The sequence below is a fragment of the Thamnophis elegans genome, chromosome 4 (genome assembly GCF_009769535.1).
Source record: "Thamnophis elegans isolate rThaEle1 chromosome 4, rThaEle1.pri, whole genome shotgun sequence".
NCBI lineage: Eukaryota > Metazoa > Chordata > Lepidosauria > Squamata > Colubridae > Thamnophis > Thamnophis elegans.
In genome coordinates, this window is record NC_045544.1 from 58,851,841 (window position 1) to 58,873,725 (window position 21,885).

A 21,885-nucleotide genomic window follows, 5' to 3' on the forward strand; every position below is an offset into this window, starting at 1 on the left:
ATAGTGTCATTCAATTGTCTTACTCTGCTTACTGTAGTTTTGATAAAGACAAGTTGAAAGAAGTGATTGATCAAGTAACTTGCTGGATATTCTCAGCAGAAGAGGAAGATTCTATGGTTCTGCATGAGATATATGGTATGGATTAATTAAGCTTCTTTCATTTTTAAAATTCTTGTTTATTGGTGCCTTGAAAATATTTTTATATTGTTCTTGGGTTTAGGGAGCAGTATTCATTATAAAGGGGATAATTATAGTTTCAAATCATTTGAACAACATGTAATAAAGACTTTTGCAGATTTGCTTGCTTTATGGTACGTGTTGCAAAGATAATAATCTTGTCATAAGCATCCTCCCAATCAAAAGTGTGTCATTATAATTCTTGATAGCATCTTTATAATTCTTCTGCCACTTTTCAGGAGCTGCCTTGGCTTCCGACCCAACTTTGGACGGTGAAACAGATGTATTTCAGAGATAAAAATTAAAAAGTTTAATTTATATCTTTAAAACCACTTTGTGGTCATAGAGCATACCAATGTGCTAAAGGATTCAGTCTTTTCCCATATCCCGCATTAGGAATTAGACCATAAGAGGGAAACAAAATCTATATTTTTTTACATGAAGGAAAGATAAAATGTAAACATAATTTAAAGTTATTTTTTTTAAATAGAAATTTATGGAAACAAAAAAGTTCCCTAAAAGAAATACAATATTCTGGGTAGTCCCACTAGTTTACTTGGGTCTGGAATAAGCAAAGAGAGTATTGTAGTTCCCAAGGATAGTCTACAGGCAAACAATTTGGTCTCTAGACCCCTTTGCATTCTTAAAAATGATTGAGGAGTCCAGAGAGTTTTGGTTTATTTATGTTAGATCTATCTATATTTACTGTGTTAAAAATTAAGTCTGAGAATTTTAACAGGGACGTGCAGTCACTGGAGGCAGGGGAGGCGGAGCCTCACCAGTCCCATGAGGAAAAGGAAAGAATTTTTAAAATAATTAAAAAGGCCAAGGTAGTTGCTGCCAGACTCCAAGTCACAGTGACTTTGAGTCTGCTTAGTGTTAACTGTAGGGGGAGGCGAAAGAACTATGGGTCTCCTTTGCATAAGGAATTTTTCGCCTTTTAAGAGTTAAGCAAGGGTTAAAAGGCAAAAAATTCCATATGCAAAGGAGGCACATGATTCTCCCTCCTCCTGATCTGGGAGCAGCAAATCATGCCTTGCAGTTGAGCGACTGTGGAAAAAGAAATCGTTTGTTGGTCAAGAGGAGCCATGAGGAAAGCACGCTTACATTGGGTGGGTTATTTCGGAGGGCGCAGAAGGAGCACCTCAATGGTAACAGCCTCCGTACGGAGTGCCCAAGTGAGCCTGCTGGCTCTCCCCAAATTTAGTCCTCCGGCTGAGGATCTCATAGGAGCAGTCATCCCACGGCAGCCAGACATGCTCAGTGAGGAAGAATTATTTGGCAGGCAGCAGCAGAAAGGAGGAGAAGGGATCCTATTCACAGCCTCAATCCCCCTCTCCATTTCTGAGCTGGGGGGGGGGGGCTCGGAGCAGCTCTGACCCGGGCTGGGAGGCGTGTGGGGTGGGAAGTAAGGAGGCTGGAAGTTTGAGGTCGGTGTGTGGCACAGAGGGGGAGCTGAGGAGTATGCCATCGCCTGGTTGAGGGATGAGAGCTGGGGGAGGCGGTCGCCGGCGGAGGTCCCGTTCAGCCCATCCGATCAGTCCTGGTGGGGGACATCAAAGGGCGGGAAAGGTCACCACGCAGCCAACCGCGCTTGGGGTGCAAGGCACCGGATTTCCCTTGCTCTAAGCAGCACGCCGCTAGCTCCCCTGGTGGCGGGGGCTCCCTGAGGCCCCGGCTCGCAACATCTGAGCCTCAAGGCAAGGCACAGCTTTCTCTACTACCCAGCCGAGCCCCGCTCCTCTCCTTCTCCCCCCACCCTGCTGGACAAGCAAGCCAGCCAGCCGAAGAGCGCAACGCGCTTCGGGGCTCGGCACGGCTCAACTTTCCTAAGGGCGAGCCTTTCGCTTCCTGACCTCTTCTGTCTACCCTGGAGCCGGAGCAGGCAAAGCTGCCGCTGAAAAAGAGCCCAAAGCACAGCCGAGGAAAACAAAACGAGACACCCTTTGCCTGCAATCAAAGGCTCGGATCGGAAGGCAGCAGGGGAATGGGAGAGGGGGGTATGGCAGAGGAGCTGCTTTCAAGCCATTGGAAAATATATCCAATCCAACTTCTGTGTTTGTGTTTGTTTGAGAGTGAGTGAGAGAGGGATCCAACTTCTCTGTGCGCATGTGTCTGTTTGAGAGAGGGGGGAGGGAGGAAGGGGGGGAGGGAGAAGAAAAAGAATGGCAAAATTTATTTTGCAAGGGGGAAAAATGCTGTTGCTTTAAATCGGAACTGAGCATGCCTGGCTGTGGAATTCTGGAAGTTGAAATCCACAAGTCTAAAAAAATTGCTGCCTCACCAGCCGTAAAGCTCACCACACGTCACTGAATTTTAAATTATTTATTTAATTATTTGACTTTGCAGACCACCTGAAAGGTCTTGTAAAAGGGTCTTAGAAAGGGTCTTAGGGAATCCCCAGTGATCTTCAGACCACACTTTGAGAAGTATTAGCCTGGAGAAAGCAAGGTTTTATTTTGAACATGCCTTCAGAATGCATAAATATAGGCATTATTTTAAGAGAAGTATAGAGAAATAAAAATGACTTTAGCACAACAAAGGAATCAGTGGTGGGTTCCTACTGGTTCGGACCTGTTCAACTGAACTGGTAGTGGTTTGGTGACCTGGGTCACTGGAACTGGCCTGCCACGCCCCTAAACAGGTTCTCCTACTGTGGCGCCATCTTGATTTTTGGTTCTGCACATGCGCAGAAAAATTTTCATTGCGCAAATTTAATTTTCATTTTTAAAGTTTTGCGCATGCACTGACCTATATATGAGCAAGTGCGTTTGGCGTGTGTGCAAGTGAAGTGAGACAGTGCGGACAAAATTTTTGCATGCACCGAACCGGCAATAATGCCTGGAGCAACCCACCTCTGAAAGGAACATAAGTCAAGAATGTGGTATAGATTCCTGGCTAAAGCATATTAACAGTTTCTCCAGAAACAAAATCCCCTTTTATCTTGAATTCTGCTTTTCTTTGCTTCCAAATTTGAAACAGGCTCTGGGGGAATTGCAAACTTTCTCGTCTTTCCCAGCCTTGCTTCAGTCATATTTTTTGATATTTTGTCCCATTTCTCTTTCAAAACTTCAAAACTTTTTTTCTTCTCCAGGTTGTAGGGGGGCAGGATTGTCTTAATATGCATAATTTTTCTCCTTCATGGGTGTGGGTATTGATAGTATGGTATGAGTGACTCTATTTCAGGAAGCTGTAGGTATTAATATGTGTGTAAGGTGGCTCAGTGGCTAAGACGCTGAGCCGCATAACGGAGTGAGCTCCCGTTGTTTGTCCCAGCTTCTGCCAACCTAGCAGTTCGAAAGCATGTAAAATGCAAGTAGAAAAATAGAGACCACTGGTGGGATGGTAACAGCGTTCCGTGCGCCTTCGCTGTTTAGTCATGCTGGCCACATGACCACGGAGACATCTTCGGACAGCCCTGGCTCTTCAGCTTGTAAACAGAGATGAGCATACCCCTCCCCAGAGTCAGGAACGACTAGCACATATGTGCGAGGAGAACCTTTACTTAGTATACATAGCTATATGAAGTAGTTCATAAACTGTATAACTCCATTCATGAGTACAATCTTTTAACAAAAGGGTCAGTGTTATTGATATGGAAATTTCCCCTCAAACTCTGTTTTGAAATGGTGCAGGGTTTTTGCATTGGGGAGAGGCTATAGTTTTTAAAGTATATTTGTTTGCTATATATAGTTTCTTTTAGTGATTAAAAGTGTTGGACTAGCAACTAGGAGCTGATAAGTTCTAGTCTTGCCTTAGGCATGAAAGCCAACTGGTTAACTTTGGGCCATTTACTCTGTTGAACCTACCTCACAGGGTTGTTGGGAAAATAGGAGGCAGGAGAATTAGATATGTTTGCTACCTAGTACTGCCATAGGGATAGATAGATATGAAACTTTTGGGATGATAGAAATATATAAATACATACATAAAAAGGTGGGATAACAATATAATAAGACTGGATTTGACATTTTTATCCACCTCTTGAGTCCTTCCCTGTCCCAGATCCTTGGGAAGGACTTGATAGGTAGTTAAAAATGCCAACTTTAAACATCTGGCTAGCTATGCAACCAACCATAAAAATTACAGAGCATAAAGATCTGCAAATAGAAATAGAGCAACTATGGCAAAAGCAAAAATATTCAATAGTAATAGACACCTTGGGTGCAATCCAAACATCTGGAGCTCCACTTAAATAATCTCCACCAGTCAATTGCAAAAGGAAGCTTTATTTGGAACGGTTTATGACAGTATCTGTGATGATATCTTTAGCCCCATCAAAACATTGATTGTTGTTGATTGTGCGACCAACCATAATAATAATAATATATTGAATAAAGGATAAGAAAATGTGTATGAATCTCATTTCTATTGGTGTGTGTGTTTCTTATCGTCTTACTTGTGTTTCTTATGTTCTGTTAACATTTTTATTTGGTGTGTTCACATCTCTCAATTGCATAACAGTGTGATGAATTTCTCACTTAAATGCTTTAATGCAAGGCTGAAGAAGCTTTTTAGTCACAGAAAAATATGTTGAGATTATGCTATTTTCAACTGTTCATTATGGTATTTACACTTTGTCTTACAGGCTTTCAAGTGATTGAACTACAACTCATTCTAAGAAAAGCTTTTCCAGATATTTGGACTATTCCTTTGGAAGATGAAAAAGTGAGTTTAATATTGTAGAATATTAGATAAGATTGGTATCCTCAAAGTCAATCTATCCCTGCCATTGAACAGGTTCCCAAGTTTGTAACAAAGATTTCTGACAAAGGTAGTTGTTAAATTAGGCTTTCCATATCACTAGGCACAGAACAAAATTGGCTTATGATATAGCCTTGCGAATTTCTTCTCTATTAGCAGCTTACTTCTTGCTACATTAACGGTTTATGCTATATTTCTCTATTAGCAGTTTATGCTATATGTAAGGCATGGGCATACAGGGAGCTTCATTTAGATCCCGCCTAATTATTAAGGAATAATACTTTTAAGGAAATGTCTGCTTATGAATAATTCTAGAAATTGTATTAGGAGGTTTTTTTTAAAATAAATACAGTATTATGGAATGTTAAATTAATATGTGTTGGAAAATTACTGTATTTTTCGGAGTATAAGACACACCTTTTTTCCTCAGAAAAGAGGCTGAAAATCTGGGTGCGTCTTATACACTGAATACAGCATTTTTTGCCTTCCGAAGCGCCGCCACTTCACCAAAATGGCCGTGCATACCCTTATGCAGGCTTTCAGAGAGCTCCTGGGGGCTGGGGAGGGCAGAAATGAGCAAAAATGGACCTTTTATGCTCCCCCCATTTCCCAGCAGCACTTTATAAGCATTCATAAGGCTATGCATGCAATTTTTTTGACAAAAAACGAGCCCGTTTTTGTGAAAAACTGGCCATTTTTTGCTCATTTTTAGGCCTCTAAAGCACTCTGCAAGCTATTCATGCCTTTTTTTTAACAAAATGGGCCCATTTTTGTGAAAAACAGGCCATTTTGGGGAGGTTTGCAGAGTGCAAAAACTTTTTTTTTCTCTTTGGAAAGCTCTTTAACTGATTGATGAGAATTACATTGATTAAGTGCTGTGTCAGCAGAAACACCTACTTATCTATTGTATGTCTCTCTATCTCTATTTCTCTCTTTCTATCCCTCTACCTACCTACCTACACACACTTTCTCTCCCTACCTACCTACTGTATTTCTCTCTCTCTATCCCTCTACCTACCTACCTATCTCTCTCCCTACCTATCTACTGTATTTCTCTTTCTTTCTATCCCTCTCCATCCCTCTATCTGCCTATCTACTTTTTTTTTATTTGCCTCTTCAAAACCTTGGTGCGTCTTATACTCTGGTGTGTCTTATACTCCAAAAAATAGAGTAAGTGAAAACACTGAATTCTGAAATAATCAACTCTTTGAAATATACTAGAATAATAAAGGTAGTGATTGTCTTAAGGAAAAATTCACAGTATAATTTTAGGAAGAATTTTTGGGACTCATGTCATTGGGCAACTAGAACTTGATTAAACCGTGAAACCAGCTAGCATGAAATGAAAACATAATTAGAACAGGGGGAAAAGTATTGAAGAAGAGTAGAAAGTAATAAAATTTGGCACAGAGATATTCTTTTCACTGAACAGGCAACAATAACAGTTGAATTATTTTGTGACTGATTCCGTAGAAACTCTAGAGTCCATCTATATATGCTCTGATACTCTGTTTCTTGAGAGTTATAATAAAAATACAGAAGACTAAGCATTTGTGTGCTACAAATTTTATTAATGCATTTCTAAATGGAACGAAATTATATAGATATAACTATGCATATACATTTGGTTAAATAGTCTTTCATTTTTCTTTAGAAATCTTCCTTTTTATCTTTATTTTGCCCAAAGGAAACGCACATACCTGTAGATGATGCAGGGGGAAAAACTGATGCAGTTGAAACAGAAAATGCTTATGTCTAGAACAAAAAATCTTTCCCTGCCCCCACCTCCGCAAATCAGTGGTTTATTGCCTAGATTTTTCTGCAGTCACTGTAGACTGAAAAATTCTCTCTGTTAAATATTATATAATAAATGTACCATCAGTTTGAACAGACAAATATGTTTTGACAGTTAAAAAGGCTGAGTATATTAAACATTTACCCAAGCAGATGTAACAAAAGAGAATCAGTTACTGACAACTACTGTTCTTATCTCTTAGTTGATGGTGAAAAAGGTGAATCCACAATACCGCTGGGTCCTGGAGAACACTGCTTTTGATCCATGTCAAAGAGAACAAATTCTTTATTCCGCAAGGGGCTTCACCAATATTTTCCAGACACTTGTGAAAGCTAAGAAGGTGAAGCCCAATTTTCTGTTAGAAAGTTCATTCATGATATAAACCTGAGCTACAAAATGCTTATTTATTATTAAATTTATTTTTCATCTATTTTGCCCTGGGGATACTCTAGGTCAGGGCGTATCAAACTGGTGGATCGTGGGCTAGATGTGTCATATGCAGGCCACAAATAGGAAAAATGTCATAAAATGTCACGTGACGTTTGATACACGTGCTTTAGGTGGCTTACAACAATGAAAAGAAAAAAATTAAGAGTGACAACAACACCGAAATAATAGAACAATATGTGTGGGGAACAGAGAGCAAGGGGGCGGGAGGTGGAGTCTGCTATCAATCCAGCAGTTACCTGCAGCCTGGAACTCTCCCATTGGGACTCCAGGCCATCTGGCAGAGCCAGGTCTTCAAGCTCTTGCAGAAGGATAGGAGAGAGAGGGGCAGAATTTACCCTAAAACAGCAGCCCCTGCCCTTTTGAGCACTAGGGGCCAGTTTTGTGGAGAGAGGTTTTTCTCGTAGACCAGAGGGGGCGTGGTTTCCCATGCTGCTTGCATCCCACAGATGGGGTTTTGCTTGTTTGAGTGGTCTGGTTTCTGGTTGACTGCGGCCTGGAGCTGGACCAAAGACCGGGAGTTGGGGACCCCTGCCCTAGAAAGTAGCATGTTTCAAAGAGTGGGTTCTGCGGCAGCGAAGGTTGTTCTTCTGGATCCTGATAGTCAAAGAGTTTTTTAACCAATGGGATCCGTAGTAAGCCTTCTCTGCCAGCATGAATAGGATGGGTTTGTCCTAGCAGGAACTACATTCACATACTTTATGTAGGAGATATACATTCTACATGATTTAGAATAATCTTGAAATCTTGTTTGTGAAATCGCGGGATCCCATGTTCTGATTGTGGAAATTAATTTTCACTTTGGATATATTGTTAAATATTTTATTCTCTAGTGACAATGTTTCCACGATGTTCAAAAATATTGCTTTTATGTAAAACTATAACAGGAGTGGACAAGCTTTCATGGCTAAGACCTACAGTTGACCTTTAAATAGTATTCCAAAGGTCACATTCTACAAAGGGTGGACAAAAGTTAAAGTTCATTTTATTTGCATTTAAAATCCATTTAAATTCTGTGTGCCTATAAATCTGTTTTTGTAGAATTGTTTTCCCTTCTATCAGATTAAAATTTGGTAGTAACTTTTAAAGTCATTCCAAAAGACAAGTGTAAGGCTTAAGATAGGAGTCTACCTGATTTGAAATGCAAATTCCAAGGTCAAAGCTGCTTGCAAAAGGAAAACTAAACTAGGAGCTTTTTGTATCCAGTAGAATTGTACATAGGATGTCTCCTACAAACTTGCTAAGTATTCCAAGGGAAAGGAATGCTTTCCTATAATGTATTCTGTTGCATTTGAATTGGTGCTTTTTTTTTGTTTTTAGAAAAAAAAAATAAAGTTAACACTAACATATAATCAATCACTCTGTCCCTGGGTTTGGAAGGTTCCCTTCTGCAAAGCATAGCCCTAGCAAGCAAATTGCACTTAGTGATTTTAAAGGAGCAATGCAGGACCACAATGATATGCCTACAATCTTACCAAGTTTTGTTTTGTTTTGTTTTTATTTCCATACTCTGTAGCCCCTGGTGGGACACAATATGCTGATGGATCTTCTGTATCTGCACGAGAAATTTTACAAACCCCTTCCTGGTAAAGTCATTTCGAATAGCAGTTGTATAGAACGTATCCCTCTTTCAGCTCTTAAGCAATTGCTCTTGATCTTTGCTATTAGAAAAGAACTGGCAGTTTTGGTCTCTTGCAAGTTTAATGGCATTAGGTTAATAAATTTACAAGCAAGCATTATGGGTAGTCCTCAACTTGCAACCATAATGGTCCTAAGTCTTGATGGTCATAAAGCAGGTCACCCACATGACCAATCCAATTTTACAATCCTTTTTTATGGTGGTCACTAAACAAATCACAGTTGTTAAGTCAACCCATTGTTCTCTATGGCAGTATTCTGACCTAGGCTTCCTGAGACAGTAAAAAGCACACGCTTAGTTCCAAAAACCCTCTTTTTATTTCAATTTAGTTCATTCACAGCCCATAATGAGTCACAAATAGTTTGTAAAGAGTCCGACAGGCTTTCAAAATAAGGCTGATAAGCACCCACCTTTATCTCCCTTGAAATGCTGCCAAAGACCTAATTTCCAATTAGCTTTGCAAGGCCAAACGGAGCACAGATTCAAAACTGAGTTTCAGAGTTTAAACTGACCAGAATGAACAAAGTTAGTTCCTGTAAAGGCTCACGTGCCTTTGCTCCTCCTTTATGTCTTATGGGAGGAGCCAATCATCTCCAAGCCTTACTCCCTTTCGTTTTAACTGTTCTTGCCTTCTGGCAGCTCTGTGCATGTGTGCACTGGGAACAGGCTCCCCCTGTTCCTCTGCCTTGCTGATGTCAGGCTACGGAGGCAGCACATAACTCCCAGATGGCCCTGGCCCCTCTCTGCTCTTGTCCGAGCCTTCCCCAGACTCCAGGACTGGCCAATGTTCCTCCCTAACCTCCTCACTCCACAGGACACTGGCAGACCACAACAGGCAGCAGCACCCAATGTTTTGGGCGCCAGGGATGGTTCCATGGAGGGCAGTTTTTCCATGACTGGCCGGGGGGGGAGGGGGCATTGTTTTGCTTGCTGATTGGATCTTGCATGTGGGTGGATGGCCCTTTGTTCACTTATGTAGACCAGTTCCTGGAGGGCCATGCACTAGTGCTGGTCACCAACCTGGGGGTTGGGTAGCCTTGTCCTACGGGACATTTTTACTGAAAACTAGGAGTAAATTCAGGCTGATTGCTGATCATGTGACTATTTGACTATGGAGAGGGCAGCCTATGGAACTTCAGAAGCAAGTCATAAGTACTTTTAGCGGGAGCTCCTTTGTAACTATGAACAGTCATTAATAAACCGGTTGTAAGTCAGTAATTTGTTCTCACTCCTTTTCCCTTTTTTTTACTTACAATTTTCAGAAAAGTATGAGGAATTCAAAGATAACATTCACTTCCTGTTTCCTGTTCTTTTGGATACGAAGAACATCGCCAAAGCCACGTGGAAGGTCATTTTCATTCTCTACCACAATTAAAAATGTCCCAGCTTGTTTTCATCTGCAATTCTTTCTTCCTCACAAAGTGAGGGACTGTAGTTCAGTTCTTACTTTAAAAAAAAAAGTATGCTTGATGTCCCAGACTAAATAGCTGAAGTATCTCAGTTTGTGACTGAAAGAAAAAACACTTGCGTGAGGCAATAAAGTGCCATTGACGTAAAGTGATTGGTTCTGGACTGTTAGACTTATCAAGCTCTGTCACTTTTATACTTCATTTTCTTTCAAATTAACTATTTTAATTCATTCAAATAAATGAGCACATAGTCATTTTCCGCTTTTAGTAAAGATTAAGAAAGCCTACTATTTGCTTTTCATTGTTCAATACTTCTTAGAAGAGCAGTGATCCCAGAGTTAAGTAGAAGTGACTTGCCAACTTCTGATCTACTTTATCATACGTCCCAGGCTTATGAAGCCAGTGCTGCAAGAACTGGAAGAAAGTGTTGATAGGTTCCTGGGGAACCTGAGTATTGCATTTATTAAAAGTTTTACACTTTAAGGCTGAGCAAATAGGAACTTCTATTTTTGAACTTACAAAAAAAATGATTTGGAAGCATGTAACAACTGGTTCAGCTCAGTGCTGATATCCTTGTTTGAGGGCTGCATTGTAAGTTCTACACACTGATCTCAACAGTGCAGGCTGCTAAGAACATTGCTAATACTTATCCTCATTTAAGGAACGGGCTGGCCTTCCTTGAGTTTCAGCATAGGATCCTATTCCCCAGGCTTCCTGTTTTTGGGAGGGATAGCTGATGAAGTTGAGATGTGTTTTCAGAGGAGCTAGAATAAAAATACGTTTAATCAGTTCTGGTGCATGTAAATTCCAGGCTTATTTAAGGGTGTTTTGTTTATAGCATAGAAAATTTAATAGTGAAATGGATAATAATCTCATTTTCCTCATAGGAAAACAAAGGTGAGAGTGGAAGACCCAGAGGCCAGTGTTATAAAAAAACATTCAGAAGCACAATGGGTTTCACACTTTCCTTGTGACTTCCATGCTCTTACTGTCTTTTTATGGTTTGCCAATTGATTCATGTCCATGGCACCTAAAAACATTTGGTTTCTTTTTTTTTCTCCATCTTCAATACAGGAATTCCAGTTTCCTCAGGTTTCTTATCTATTGGAGTTGTATGAAATGCTGTGCAGGTCAGCCACATGTCTCTTCACTCTTCTCTGTTCAATCACTAAATATCTGATTAGTAATCTTAATAACTATTTCATTTCACTGACTGTTTATTCCATTAAAAACTCTCAGAAATTGAATGGTGTTTTAGTTCTGTATTCTGTCTTCAATATTTCCTTTATTTAAACGGCACGTTTCTCAGTTTCACATTTGAAAGAGGAATAAGCAACCAATGTTTTGCACAAAAGTTTTGTCGTTCTCAGTACAGTAGTCTTCTCAAGCAACAGATTTTAAGATACCATATTTTTCAGAGTATGAGATGCACCTTTTTCCCTCAAAAAAGAGGCTGAAAATCTGGGTGCATCTTATACACTGAATACAGCATTTTTTGCCTCCCAAAACTCTGCCCCCTTCACTAAAATGGCCGTGCATAGCTTGTAGGAAGCTTTTAGAGAGCTCCTGGGGGATGGAGAGGGCAAAAATAAGTAAAAAACAGTCCGCTTTGTGCGCAATTTTACCCCACCCCCCCCCCCCAGGAGCACTCTGCAAGCCCCCTAAAGGCTATTTATGCCTGTTTTGGGGAGAAAAGCAGGCCCATTTTTGCGAAAGACGGACCATTTTTGGGAGGTTTGCGGAGTGCAAAAACTTTTTTTAAAATTTGCCTCTTCAAAACCTTGCTGCATCTTATACTCTGGTGTGTCTTATACTCTGAAAAATACAGTAACATTAGTCAATCCATCTGCAGAATTTGCTGATGTCATGGTCATAAATTTGCAATTCTGTAGACAGTCAATAGGATGACCTTGATAGAGATAAAGGTTGCAAAATCCCAGATTTGGGGGCTAGGAGCAAAAATGTCTCAGATAGGCATACACACACACCAAAATAGGATTGAGTAGAATATGTTCATACTTGCAAGATTGTGTTACTATAGCCAATTTTACTAAAAGTAGTTTTAGGATGTGCATTGTGCTTGTTTCTTGTTCTGGTCTGCTTTAAAGGATTGTCATATGCATAGTTTCTGATAAATTAGGGAGTTTATATAAATGGTGTGGTTGAGAAGTTACAAGAAAGTATATATAAAACAGCGGTATGAGGCCTTTGCAGCTGACCTCTGGAGGCCTATTCAAGAAATTCTAGTCCCACTCAATTTCTCTGTTTCAAAGGAGCCAAATGAGTGAATAGGAAGGGTAAGGGAGAGAAGGGATACAACCCCTTCATGAAAAGAAAAGCAGCAGCAATAGAATTTCACTGGGGGGAGAGATGACTTCCCCAAAGCCCTACTTAAAATTTTGTCCCAACTACTGGTAGTTGGAGTTAGGAGGTGGAATCATTAGGTCTGATTCTGTTTCTTACCCCTACAATAAAATGCTAGCAGAATGGATACGCCTATACTATACATTCACTCATTCAACTGGCTTTTCTTGCTTTATTTTTTAAAAGTCCTAGTTTTTTCAAGAAGGGCCAGACAATGAAGATTATTAGTACTATCAAAAAGAAACATGCAAGGACTAAAAAGGATTTCTGCCTCTTAACAGTGTTGTGAATCCAACAGACCAGCTTTGTCCAGAGATTTTTCACTCGGATGATTGTCTCAGATATGGTACGTCTGGTTCGGAATGAAACTCTTACCATGAAACCATTATCACTGGTAAATCTAAAAAATGTCTTTTGTTTAGTTTGAAGAGATTTTTCATACTTGAAGAAAAAAATCACATTAATATGCATACTTTTGAGAACTATCACACAGTTCAGTTGCCTTCATTGCAGGAAACACTCAGCTTTGCTTTGAAAGGGAGTATCAGCTACCCCACTGCTCTTCACAGAGTTACCTGTTCTATTGCTGTCTTATTCCTTATCTACAAGAGAAAGGTCAACTTAATAGAATATGACTATTATCTACCTTCTCTTTTTTAAATAATAATTTTATTAAAGATTAAAATTATAAAAGTAAAATAACTAAAGAAAGTAGAAGAATGAAAACTGGAGTTCACAGAAAAGAAAGGAAAATGAAAAATAGAAAAGAAAGAAGTAAAAATATAGTAAAGAAAAAGCTCATAAAGAAGTGACTTTCACCTTCATTACAACAAATATAAATACTTTTAGTAGTTTATCACCTTTTAATTACAATAAATGATCTCTTCTTTCCTTTATTGTTTATAGATTTGTTTATTAACATATCTATTTTAATCTTTTAAGCATTTTTACATCATATAATACATTTATAACTTTATTTTAATAAAATAAACCAACTTTATATTCCTTACTTTCAATTCTAACAATCTTACTCTTCAGTGCATTCAAAAAGTGTTGCAAAACTTTATATCCTTTCAGTTTTTCTTTCCCCCTTGTCACAAGATTTTTTTGTGTAAATCCAATGTAGAGGAATTATTTTGGTTACTCTCTTAATTATTGGTTCATATATCACTTTTAATTTTTATAACGTCAGCCATCTTCTTTTATATGTCTACTGTAATATCTTTTTCCATGATTTATCTTTTCTCTACATTTGAAAACTTTCAGCTATAAATAAGTATCCTCATGAGGCCGCCTATGATGCATTCCTCTGTGGAGCAGGTATGTGCTTTATCTTTAAGAATCTAATGTATTTCTTTTTTAGGCTTTGTCCGATTTCAGACATGGACTTCCCAAGGGGTGAGAAACAGGTAGCTTTACAGTTATAGCAATAGCACTTAGATTTATATACCACTTAACAGTTGTTTACAGACCTCCCTAAGTGATTTAGAGAGTCCGCATTTGCTCCCAACAGTCTGGGTCCTCGTTTTACTGACCTTGGAAGGATGGAAGACTGAGTCAGTGAGAATCAAACTGCTGGCAGTCGGTAGAATTAGCCTGCAAAACTGGATTCTAACCATTGCATCACCACAGCTCTTTATAGAATTATGCTGTCCACTTGTTCGGATGCAACCAAGTAGCTTCTGTCCTATTTTCTCCTATAATGTACAAAGGAAAACTTCAGCATAGTTAGATCTTTCACTTTGCAGCTTTTGTTCTCTGTATCCTGACCTTCACAGCTCATGAATATATAACATTTGTAAATGTTCATTTGTTGCTAGTGAAATTCCATGGATAACTCATTTTTTAAAAATATATTTGTATGCGTTTCCTCTGAAAGTAAATTCCCAGCTGGAAATCTCCCGATTTCCATTTACAGACAGTCCTCATTTAATTATCCTACTTGGGACCAGAATTTCTGATGCTAATTGAAGCAGTTTCTTAGTTAAATCATCTCACGACTGCATCACTTGGCAATGGTAGTTCCAGGAGTTTTTTTTCCCTGGTTAAGTGAAGACTGTACCGTTGTTAGGAAAAGACCTCACACCTCTCCCAACTGAGGCAGCTGCTTCCCTTTGCAATGCTTTATGTGCCTCAATAGCAGAAGTAAGAAGGTGGCAAAGGTCAGCGAGGGGCAGCAGGGGTAGGTTTCAGTGAAGTGGAGGGTAGCCAAAAGGCTAGACATGGTGTGGGATAGGGAAGTAGGAGGAATTGAAGTGCATGCTGCAGTCAGAAATAAGGTGGACTGCCCAAATTTTGGAGCCATGGCGGCACAGTGGTTAAAATGTAGTATTCAGACTAATTTTGCTGACTGCCAGCAGATCCTGAACTAATCAAGATTGATTCCGCTTTCCAGCTAATCTTCTTTACTAACTTCTTTCCATGGTTACTAAAATGAGGACCCAGATTGTTGGGGGCAATATGCTGACTCTATAAACTACTTAGAGATGGCTGTAAAGCACTATGAAGCAGTAAATAAGTCTTAAGTGTTATTGCTATGTAATGACATAGCTGCAGAGGTATTGCAACGGCCATAACTTTGAGGTCCAGTCATAACTAACTTTGAATGGCTGCTGAATTAATGCTTGCTTATCAGGGACTACTTTTATAATTCCCTCATTAGTGTATTTTAAAAAAGCAAATGAAAAGGTAACATTTGTGCCTCCTGCATGAGTACATATTCCAGTCCTTTTGGGAATGGTTGTAAATTCTTAGCTAAGGAACCAGCCATAATGTTACTACTGTAGCTTTTGCAATTAGGCAAATGTAGGAGTACTTGAAGGGTTAGTTAGTTGGGTGCCCTCAAGACAGACTCAAGGCTGTTTAAAGTTTAAAGTAGTGGAAATTTTGAGTAGTTCAGAGAACCGGTAAATGCCACCTCTGACTGGCCCCACCCCCATCTATTCTCTGCCTCCCAAGTCCTAGTTGATTGGGAGGAAATGGGGATTTTGCAGTAACCTTCCCCTGAAGTGGGAAGGGAATGGAGATTTTAAAGTATCCTTCCCCACCACGCCCACCAAGTTATGCCATGCCTACCAAGCCACGCTCACAGAACTACGTCCTTGTGGGATTCTCTTTTCATTTAATAGTTTTCCCATTTCTTTTTCCAGTCATATCACTAATAGTAACTAACAATGGATATATAACTGTATATATATCCTTTCTTCTAGTTCTTCTTAAAATAGCTCACTTGCTCCTTTGCAGAAAAACTGGGTAAGTTACAGTTTGACCTTTCATTGATAAGTGTGAATGGCAGTGAGTGATTAATTTTTTTATTGATTGCTCTTTCATGTAAGAAGTTGAGAAATATCTACATAACTGATAAATAGTCTGAAAGAGTTATCAGAGATGTGAATAAATTTGATAACCCCACCAAATTACTTAGAATAGTTTAAAAAATTCACAATTCTAAATGTTATATTCTTCACTTAAAGAAGTTTAAAGGAATTTCTTTTATGTTAGGAGACAAAAATCCTAAGTAGCATCCCCTTTTTAGGATTTGAATTAATTAATGGTAACTAATCAGGAGGCCTTGGAATTCTTGTTGAATCAATATGTTCGGTTTTTGTGGATAAAGTTAGATATCACATCTTAGAGACTGAGATAAATTTCTCCATATTTATTACTACACACAAAATGATACATGTATTTCTGGTAAAATCGGTAGGTGTTGTAGATTTAGAAAAAGGATATGAATAAATCAACTGAGGTTACAGAAGAAAGAGCATTTTTTATATAAGGGGAAGGTTAAATGTTAGGCATTTTTGTTTGAAAAAGAAGCATTAAGCTTGGATTTGATAGCTCAAAAACTAAAAAAAAAAAAAAAGAAACTGAAGAAGGCATACTGAGATATTGTATATGATGATTATTGGGCTAAAAGGTGCAAATTGTCTAATTACATTTTCTTTTTTTCAAAGAACAAACATTTTAAGCTGGACAAAAAGCCTTAAATGGGAATTTGGCATTTATACATTGCAGTCATGGTATCTGTCTCCAATCCAACTTTGTTAAATGATTAAAAACTCACTTTATTTCCTTTCATTTAGTCATCAAACAGAAGCACCCACTTTTTCTCAGTACCTTGATGTATTAGCTGCATATGTGAATCAGGTGAACTTGATTCGAGGCGGAATTCAGAAAATTGTGAGTATGAAATACAAAAGGATTCTATCAGCCAGTTATGAGAAGAGATAAGCTAGCAAGTTGGGGTAAGCAGCTTCAGATTTCCGTTGAAATGGCAGGGCTAACTATTTGAACCCTGTTTTGTTCTGTCTTGTAATGGATGTAGTAAATCTTTCATTAAGGCACTTATTGTATTCCTTCAATTCCCCCACCTCCCATTCCCAAATTGGATTGGTTGCTATTGCACATTTGTCCCTTAAAGCCATACCAAAATCGAAAAAGTAAGAACAAAAAAGCCCTGAATTTTAGATTGGCTGCCCTAATGATACCATAACATCACAAGCAATGTCCTCTGTGAGTCTTTAATCAGAGCACAAAAGCTGAGTTATGGCCACTACTCCTCCCTCATCTGCTTAAATTCTACAAGATTGATCTCTAACAGGGCTGGAGAACTATGGCTCTTTTATGATCTGTGAACTTCACCTCCCATAATTCCTGAGCCAGCCATGTTGGCTCAGTTGTAAAAGGGCCCTAGTTTCCCAGCCCTGCCCTATGTAGTGGGCCTCAGGAAGAAGGCGTTTGGGGGCAGGAGGCTTGTAATAGCTGCACAGTAAAAGACTGGGATGTTTGAGTGCAGAATTTGGGGGGAAAAGAGGGATTATTACTTCATCGTATGAATTGCTTATACCAGATTTCTGTCCCACTTACCACTTTTTCTGTTGGGTAATGAAAAAACATGATTTTTGCAGCCAGAGGAGCCTACCTTTTCTCTTACAGAACTTGTATTTGTTATGGGAGGAACTGTGAAATTAAGGATCTCTTTCTTTCTTCTCCTTTCTCCCTATATAGGCAAGGAAGCAAAACAGGATCATTTATTAAGATACTGTTAATGGCAGCATATGTGTTATTCATATCATAGGAAGAAAGTAAATGTCCAATTTTTCTGATTAATAATCAGCAGCACTATAATAAAGGCAGCTGACTATATGCCCTAGTTTACCACATTTGACTAAACGTTTTGCCCTAGTTCATATGAATAGAGAAATGTTTCAAATTTAGTGTGAGTCTCCAGGATCTTTTGAGTAAATATGTTTCCAGGGACCCACTTAAAATAGGCTATCAGGAACTTTGGGAACATCATTAATTCCCAATGTTGACAGCATTCTGTTTTCTCTAAATATGGGCATCTGAACAGCATGCAGTTTCTTTGACCTTCTCACTGCTTTCTTTAACATTTTTGGGTATGTCAGGGAGGTTGGTTTGTTTGTTTTTCTCCATACTCTGTTTTTGAGTTTTAATGTAGCTGGATAGAAATTCAGCAATATACCATTCCCTTTGATATGATATGATATGATATGATATGATATAAGGAAAAGAGGGTAGTGATGATCAGAGGTAGTATTCAGCAAGTTCTGATTAGTTCTGGAGAACTAATTTTGAGTAGTTCGGACAGCCAGTAAATACCACCACTGACTGACCCCACATCTATTCTCTGCTTCCCGAGTCCCAGCTGATCAGGAGGAAATGGAGATTTTGCAGCAACCTTCCCCTGAATTTGGGGAGGGAATGGAGATTTTACAGTATTCTTCCCCTGCCATGCCCACCAGGTCATGCCACACCCACCAAGCAACACCCACAGAACCGGTAGTAAAAAAAATTGAACCCCACCACTGGTGGTGATAGAACACTCCTGTCTTGCTTTGAGGTCTCAATATTTAAATCTTTTCACCAACTTCATTATGTAATTTTTTTTAATGGAAAGGGTTAGATGATGGCCTGGAATTCAGTGGGAAATATATATGGATGCTACATTGCCATCCTTAATTACAGACTCATGTGATTAGTCATTATTTAATTTCCAAAAGCAGATTTCCTTTATAAACATTCATGTTGTAGCCCCATAGTGAAGTTATATTCCAAAAGCATAGATTCTTAGTAGATTTAATTGTTTCAAATTTACATTTCATGTTTTCAGGACTACAGTCTGTCAAGTGTGTTTTTATCCCCAATATCAAATCCAGGATTCCCAACCATGTAACATTATTGAAGAGAGTAAAGATTCTGCTGTAGTAGGAGAATATAGCAATAGCAGTAGACTTATATACCGCTTCATAGGCCTTTCAGGCCTCTCTAAGCAGTTTACAGAGAGTCAGCATATTGCCCCCAACAATCTGGGTCCTCATTTTACCCACCTCGGAAGGATGGAAGGCTGAGTCAACCCTGAGCCGGTGAGATTTGAACCGCTGACCTGCTGATCTAGCAGTAGCCTGCAGTGCTGCATTTAACCACTGCGCCACCTTGGCTCACCCCAGCAGGAAGGAGGGAGTTGGAGTACTTATCTCCAAGATCTTTTCCAACCGTTGCAGTTTGTGATTGTATGATGGTTTTGAATTGTACTCAATTTTTTGTGGTTTTTTGCATCAGGCCATAAAATTTGTTCTGAGGCAATATTGCCAATCCCTCTGAAGCTGCCAAATTTAGAAAGCAAGTATCACTTGGATTTCTGGATAATGTCTTTAATGCCAGTAGGATAATGTAACAGAACCTAGAAAGCTTGCCAAAATAATTCTTCAGATCAACTTAATACCTAGTTTAAAACTTAGTTGCATTGATGGAGAATGGCTAAGATGCCAGGTTTTTCCTACCGATTTAATTTTTTAAAATTTCTTTTTACTGTTGTTGTGAGCTTGCCCAGAGTTGTGTCTCTAAAGATGGGCAAAAAAGAAAGCTAGTTACTTTTGAGTTTGTTTCTCACAATTCTGCCCTTCTCCTGGATTCCAGAATCTCTTCCCTAATGATTCTGCTTCCTCCTTTTATTGACTTGATGGTTCCTCTGTTCCCAGGTTAAGTCCAAACAACGTTAAAAATGGTTCATTTTTACCTTCTTCCTGAATGGTTTTTTTTAAAATGTCCCTTTCTAACCTGTAGCTCTGGGATTTCCTGCTTGTTTTCCACGCAAGTATTGGCCAACTTTTCCTTTAGATCAGCTAAAATCAACTGGACTTGGACTTTGCCATTAATATGTTATCAATATATTTAATAAGCAAGACAGCCTTTAAAGGATATGATCATAGAAGTTTTTAAAAAATATTTACATTAATTCTAAGTTCCCATCAATGTACAGCAGAAGTGGTATTCAGCAGGTTCTGACCAGTTCTAGAAAACCGATAGCGGAAATTCTGAGTAGTTTGGAGAACTGGTAAATACCACTTCTATTCTCTGCCTCCTGAGTCCCAGCTGATTGAGAGGGAATGGGGATTTTGCAGTATCTTTCCCCTGGAGTGGGAAGGGAATGGAGATTTTACAGTATCCTTCTCCTGCCATGCACACCAAGCCATGGCACACCCACCAAGCCATGCCCACAGAACTGGTAGTAAAAATTTTTTGAATCTTGCGACTGCCATACAAGCATGTATCTGTTTTGTATAGAATGCCATAATATTTCAGTTAATAGTCTGAAACATATTTGGTTCTCTCAGTAACTGAAAATTTATTATTTCCTCAGAATTTTTCTGGCGCGGATGACCTAACATCACGTCCACCCCTCCTACTAGCCACTGTGAAGGGGTGGCATGGGGTAACTGAAGAGCAGATTCATCAAGAGTTGAGGAGTTTCTGCAGGTTTAATGTCCGTCAGCTAAGAATGAACCAGTTTCTCCTGCTCTCCAATTATTTTAAAGAGTAGGTGATTAAAATCGCAATTGTGCCTGAATCTGCAATTTTCTGACTGTATGGGCTCTCAGTCTATGGACCAGGTTGCCACTGTATGGTCACTTTTGTTAGGGATTTTCAGAGTTGGATGATCATCTGTCTGTGATGTTCTAGTGGATCATGCACTGAGCAGGAGGTTGGACTAGATAACCTCTAAGAACCTTTCCAACTCTCTGATTTTATCAGTGATACTGTCTTTCTTCCCAAATAATATGACAATGAATCTTTCAAACATATTTAAAAGATGGATAAATCTTAAAATTATCTTTACATGCTCAAACGTCTTGTGATCTGTTGTCTTGGTTTTCTTTAAAATGGTCTCACTTTCTAATTATGTACTATCTGGAACTTATCTAGAGATTTAAATAGTTCAAATTCCATTAGTATTTCAACATTTTGTTTTCTCTCAACCTCTGCCCCTGCTTACATTTCCCTTTTCCCATCTGAAAACAAAACTACTTATAGCTTCAAAGAATAGGAACAAATTATTGGTAATTTCTCAACAATTCTGAGTCCCTCTTCTGCAGCTATTTCCTCATTCGTCAGTGGTTTAAAGATTTGTTGATGAAACCATGGCTTATGTGCCAGAATGGATAAGTTCATAAGGCAAATGCATATTTGCATATTAAGGCAAAACTAAACCAAGTATATTATATACTAGTGTTGTGATTGAGCTTTTAATTATCAGTCCTAAAAACAAAATAAGGAAATGAAACTTGACTTAAATGAAATGTGATGTTGTGTAGGAGAAGTAAGACCAGAGGTTGCTGTGAAATAGTTCCTCTTGGTATTTTGCTTTGGCCAAGAAAGTACAATTAAAAAGAAAAAGGTGGAAACTTGAGGGAAAACAAGGTGGCATCTTCTTTTCCTTAGGAGAAAGGGCTAACACATAAAACCTTTGCACTGTGAGAATATGAGTAAGCATGCTTTAGTAAGGTTGACATGGAGGTAAGTTACTGTAAGCGGCTGTAGATTGGCCAGAGGCAGAAAAAACTCAGTCCCTTCATCCTCTGACTGCCTTCCTGTTCTCCTGTGCATTGCTTGGGGAATCCAAGCATGGGTTAACTTTGTCCATTAGCCTAGAGACTGAGTTTCATAATTGTTGACCATGTCTCCTCTGACTGGGATAGTTCAGTTTTTTAACTCAATCTAGCCTTAAAGAGACGCAAAAGTTTTCTCCTCAAGGATAATAGACAAAATTAGCTCATTTGACTTGGATTTTTCCTCTTTTTCCTCTACCTGTTTGATTACGGATGGTTGGTGTTCGTTTCCTTAAAATTATAGAACTCGCAGTTCCTTTGTTACTCTAGCGGCCGCAGGAAAGTTCGCCAGGAGGATTATTTGCCGGGTGACCGGAACAGGTCTCATCAGTAGAGGGTCGGTTCGCCACTCTCTTCCCTGATAAGTGGCTGTGGTGAGAGTTGGTTCAGTGCTCTCATGTCGGCGCGGGACTCAGCAACCCGCTGGTACCACTTCCC

At 39.1% G+C, this 21,885-nt stretch overlaps 1 protein-coding gene across 2 annotated transcripts in view; it reads left to right on the plus strand.

The window, feature by feature from the left end:
• Nucleotides 1-21,885, plus strand: part of PNLDC1 (PARN like, ribonuclease domain containing 1) — a 36,497-nt gene that overhangs the window by 6,326 nt on the left and 8,286 nt on the right. For both annotated transcript variants that reach the window (XM_032214926.1, XM_032214927.1), the window contains 11 exons: nt 38-135; nt 4,766-4,845; nt 6,879-7,016; nt 8,640-8,709; nt 10,025-10,110; nt 11,246-11,301; nt 12,817-12,881; nt 13,802-13,855; nt 15,745-15,787; nt 16,621-16,717; nt 20,202-20,377. In XM_032214926.1, the coding sequence (XP_032070817.1) occupies nt 38-135; nt 4,766-4,845; nt 6,879-7,016; nt 8,640-8,709; nt 10,025-10,110; nt 11,246-11,301; nt 12,817-12,881; nt 13,802-13,855; nt 15,745-15,787; nt 16,621-16,717; nt 20,202-20,377 (963 nt within the window). The remainder of the gene's footprint in view (nt 1-37; nt 136-4,765; nt 4,846-6,878; nt 7,017-8,639; nt 8,710-10,024; nt 10,111-11,245; nt 11,302-12,816; nt 12,882-13,801; nt 13,856-15,744; nt 15,788-16,620; nt 16,718-20,201; nt 20,378-21,885) is intronic.